The sequence below is a fragment of the Notothenia coriiceps genome, unplaced genomic scaffold (assembly GCF_000735185.1).
Source record: "Notothenia coriiceps isolate Sejong01 unplaced genomic scaffold, NC01 NC01_scaffold00034200, whole genome shotgun sequence".
Classification (NCBI taxonomy): domain Eukaryota; kingdom Metazoa; phylum Chordata; class Actinopteri; order Perciformes; family Nototheniidae; genus Notothenia; species Notothenia coriiceps.
In genome coordinates this window covers 1-5,048 of record NW_011366901.1, presented here as the reverse complement: position 1 = coordinate 5,048, position 5,048 = coordinate 1, and the positions used below count along the sequence as shown (strand labels likewise).

Below are 5,048 nucleotides of genomic sequence, written 5' to 3'. Positions count from 1 at the left end.
TATATATATATATATATATATTTCTATTACCGTAATCATTTTCGGCCTTTCGGCATTCGGTTTTCGGCCAACTGTTTCCTATTTTCGGTATCGGTTTCGGCCAAGAATTTCCCATTCGGTGCACCCCTACACTGAACCTCGAGGACATTTACTTTCATTCAGATTTAATTTAAAAAAAAAGATAAGCATTCCAATTTAAACCCAAAGAATGAACTGGTTTCAAAATATGCAATTCATATTCCATCAATTGAGTAATTATTTGATCATGTTAGAAAAAAATAATAATGTGGCCCTTCTTTCATTTCTAATATTAAGTTATTGACTTATTACTTTTGTGTGAGATTGAATGTCCTTCACTAAACAGAATGCTCACCAGTGTGCGTCCTCTTGTGGCGCTGAAGCTCGTCTGAGCGGGTGAATCTTTTGCCGCAGAAGGACCAGCCGCAGACGAAGGGTCGCTCTCCCGTGTGCCAGCGCAGGTGAGCCCTCAGGTGGGACGTCTTGCCGTAGATCTTCCCACAGCCGGAGATGTGACAAATGTGCTGCTTCTTTTTATTAGGGTCCCTGCTTGATGTATTAAAAAACAAAACAATCAGAAGAGTTAGAGGCTTTCTGATTTTTACCGACAATAGAGGGTACATCAAATCAGCTATAATAGAAGTTTGTCTTTCTAAAATTCCCTATGAAACAAACAACGAACAAAGTCAGTGACATACCGTCCCTCTCCGTCCTTGCAGAAGGGGCAGGTACAGGCTTCTCTGCGGTTACGTCTCCCTTGAGGTTGTGGGCTTAAATCCTCATCGTCCATAGCTGTGCCGTCATCCAAACTTTCTCCACCCCCCTGCAGCGCCTGGTCTACTGGAGTGATGAAATACAAATACTAATGTGAGCATCTTCTATACATTTCACATAAAGATGACATCATACATCAACTTTTTCCTGTATTATTTCCTTTACGAAAATCCATCCCACTCCTTATATGTCATTTCTGATCCAATCTACTGTAATAGGTAAGGTGATGAATTTCCACGATTGGTTTTGGATATTGTATTGTTTATGGGCATTTACAATAGCTTTATTCAACAGGCTTAAAAATCTGACGTGTACCTAGCAGTGAAAGTACCATTGAGATGAACGTGTTGATTATAACTAGTTTAGTAATTCATTTATGAATAAACAGTTAAGTGCCTGGAAACCTGAGGCTTGCAGGCTTTGACTATTATTCCAAATGTTTAAAAAAATTCCCTTTTTTTTTTTTAAACCGGACACATCCTTTACTAATCTTGGATTGAGTATACAGAGAACCAGTTATTTCTGCTTCCTAAACGTTTGTGATGTGACCACAGAGACTGAAAAATATGCCATCCAGTAAACAGAGCCATCTAAATACGTAGCTGATGGGAAGCACATGATTTCATTATAAGGATAACCGCGCAAATCACGTGCACCAAAGCAGACCCAATGATTCTTCACGAACATCACAAATGTAGGCTAGCTAATGTATTATTGCATAATGTAAGGGGCTGCCAATAGCAAAACTAAAGAGGGGTTAACACGTGACGTGATAATGGCTGCTATTAAATGGGAAGGTTCAAGTTACACCTGTACTATGATACAGTGGCCAACCACAACTCTTTAATGTCATCTCAGTGTAAACTCAAAAGATACAAAGTTGTCAACAAGATAAAAAATGCATGCAGTGCCGTGAAGTGTTCAGGAAACCCTGGGCCAGCTGAACCGGTTAAACCAGCAGAGCAAGCTCCACACACACACACACACACACACGGAGCAAAAGGGATCAAATCCAGAGATATAGGATACTGACACTTTTCGGTGTGAGGGAAAAATGTCAATACAGAGAGAATCTGGACTACTTAACATGTTTACTCAGCCCAACTGCCATTTACTGTACCGCTGAACAATTACTGTGTACTATCATATTTGTTGTTTATCAGTTTTTCCGAGAAGAGATAAACACAACATTTCCATTATTTTGAGTAAAGCTCAAATGTATGTAAAGATGTCTGAATAGTACTGATAAAAGTAAAACAACTTAAAAAAACATATATTAATACATTTTAAATTATGAAAGTCCTGTGTGATGATGCCATTATTGAGTAAATATTAAGTCAATTTTAAAAATATTTGCAGCATCAGCAAAATATGTATACTATTAGGCGCTTTCACACCAGAGTACTTTATCCCGTACTTTCCCTTTTAGTTCCGATAGTTCCTGGGATTTTGCGTTCACACCAAAAAGAGAACTTGGTTCATGAGAACTTTTCACCCCCTTTTCAGTCCCTGCTAGAGAGCAGGTTTCCTAGGGAGAAAAAAGTTCCAATTTCTGATTGGCTGGTCGAAATGCAAACCACGCCCCATAAAACTCGGAAAAGTTTTGTGAAGCCGCCATTGTATTTGCTGGCATTAGCATTATTAGCATTAACCCAGCGCACCAACGCAGAGAGACTAACTTATGGCAACACAAAAGAAAACATGGGACTGGGAGCGATGGAGATGAGGAGGTTTCGGCGTTCTGGCGGAAGGCTTCAGTAGAAGCTGCTGGGAGTCCCAGCAGCTTCTACTGAAGCCAGTCCCCAATTCCGGGGACTTCCGGCCAGGGACTTCTGGCGACAGTATACGCTATGAAGTTGTTTGCGGCCTGCTAGTAAACCCAAAGCAGAAGAAGAAGAAGTGACGTCAGCGGCTTCATTTGCGTAATCTTCCCTCAGGGACTTATTCCGGTGTGAACGCGATCTGCTTTAGTTCCATGGGGGTACTAAGTACTGGGAACTAAGTACGGCAAAGTACTTGGTGTGAAAGCGGCTAATGACTCTTGTTTTACACTGAACATGAATTATTCTTGGAGAGCAGGCTACTGACTGACCTGCTGAGCTGGCGATGGAGATGGGAACCGTCTGCAGCTGGTGCATCTGCAGGCCAGTGCCTCCGATCGTGTTGAGATTTATGGTCTGGAGGCCTGGGATCTGCACGGTGTTGACAGATACTCCGCCAGCTCCCCCCTGAGCCTGGCCGAGTTGAGGGAGAGACTGCATCGGGGCCAGCGTTATCTGAGGCCCCGTTGGACTCTGGATCTGAATGGTCTGCCAGCTCACCTGGCCGTTGGGGCCTACAGTGCGCAGGAGGAAGGGGCCCGTGTTTGGCATAATTTGAAGATTTTGAAGCCCTTCCTGGCTGAGTGTCGGAGTCGTAAAGACCTGACCCCCAGCGGTCGTGACAGTACCGGCCTGGATGGTCTGGAGGGGGGCTCCACCTTGGATGATCTGCTGAGGCTGGATCAGGATCTGCTGTGGCTGCAGCCCGTCTCTGTTGTCTGGCTGTATGGGGACACCCAGAGAAGATACGCTCTGCTGGAAGGTCACTCCATTGCTGTTGTGCGTTTGGGCGATTCCATAAGAAGAGGCCTGCGTGGTGATAGTCGGCGCACTTGTCATGTAAGCTGCCGCACTGCACACTGGATGTTGCTGTTGCTGTATAATTTGGTTCCCCCCTGTATCCCCTCCACCACTTGCATCTCCCCCTCCACTTGTTCCGGTGCTGACGGGCAACAAAGTGATGTTTCCATTTAATGACAGAGGCATATTTGCCAGGAACTGGGGTTGGTTTTGTAACATGCCATTACCTAAGCTTATATTTTGTATGGGGATGGCTCCCTGGAGGAGACTGGGCATTGTTATGATGTTTCCTCCAGCCCCAGCTCTGTTGGTCGTAGCTAGGATCTGCTGGCCATTGGCGGATGACACTATCTGAAACTGCTGCCCTGCTCCAGCAGATACTGTATTATCCTGCTGAGCATGTGCCAACTGCAGAGGCTGGCCATCTATCGTCTGAAACTGGGGAATAATCTGGTACTGGATGTTGGGCATCATACCCGACATGGTGGTAAGCACCTGCTGCCCGTGCATTGATGGAGCCTGAGCTACTACGTATTGCTGTGGCTGTTGAAGCTGCTGCTGCTGCTGGGTGCTAACAGCAACTGCTGATTGTGACAACACCTGCCTGCACTTGCCTATGTCTCCTACTGTCATGATCCCTGATGAGTCGGTGGTGACAGTGTTAGTGCCTGAGGTTGTTTGAACGCTAAGAGGGATAACCTGCCAGCCATTGGCTGTGGAGGTGAAAACACCCTGGTTTAAGTCCAGCTGTTGCTGCTGGTTTTGTTGTTGTTGGTCTGCAGATGAATCACCCTCTCCTGGGGTGTCAATTCGACTGCAAGTGGCTGCCAACAAGGCGAGAGGAGACGGCTGCTGTGAGTCCTGGAGAGAGAAAACATGAAAGAAAAAGATAACAGACGGAATCTATATAGTGAAAATACATCTTGCCGTCTAACATACATGCTAATGGTACAAATCTAGGAAGAATGTCTGTCCAAAATATCCACTAATTTCAAATAAATAAACTGATGCTAACAACAATTGGAACACAACCCTGAATGCTGCTTTACAATAAAACAGATGAGTAAAATAGAATTAGAATAATAAGACCAGGGAAATTACAAAGTAATAAACAATGTTTAAAACAAAATTCAGAACCTGAACTAAAGAGACAAAAGGATTTATAAAAAAACAAAACAAAAACATGTTAACGTATAATTTCAAATTCATGGGGTGGATTTAACAATACAAATTAAATTACACCAAAATACATTATGGAACTGGTTTTGTAAATCTAACCCTGCTATATTGCCGTACTCTAAAAACGCCCTTCATAATATTAAAACTATGCACGTCTGTTTCCAGTCCCTCCCAGAGACCGGTGCTGCTGTAGTAAGAAGTCCAGGGGACGCAGGGTGGGAGAGGATGGGAGGGACCACACGTTCTCCAGAGCAGCGGCGGGCTCGGCTTCTCCTCCCCCCAAACCCACCCATCTCCCTCCCACTTAATTTTGCCCTATAAACTGACACACTCCTCTAGCCACCCCCTCCAAGGCCAGCCAAATGGGCCGAGCGAAATGCTCATGAAGTGCCGCGGTTTGACGGGAACACCCCGTGTGGGCGAAATTTACCTGCCCATTCCCCACCCCGGTGACAT

The 5,048-nt window shown here is 44.7% G+C and overlaps 1 protein-coding gene across 1 annotated transcript; it reads right to left on the bottom strand.

Moving 5' to 3' along the window:
• Positions 1–356: 356 nt before the first annotated feature.
• Positions 357–4,271, bottom strand: LOC104962038 (transcription factor Sp1-like). The gene is made up of 3 exons (XM_010790427.1): positions 2,885–4,271; positions 717–858; positions 357–567 (listed from the first exon to the last, which is right to left on the bottom strand). The coding sequence occupies exons 1-3, from the start codon at positions 4,044–4,046 to the stop codon at positions 357–359; spliced, it is 1,515 nt and encodes a 504-aa protein (XP_010788729.1). The 5' UTR covers positions 4,047–4,271.
• Between the last annotated feature and the right edge of the window lie 777 nt (positions 4,272–5,048).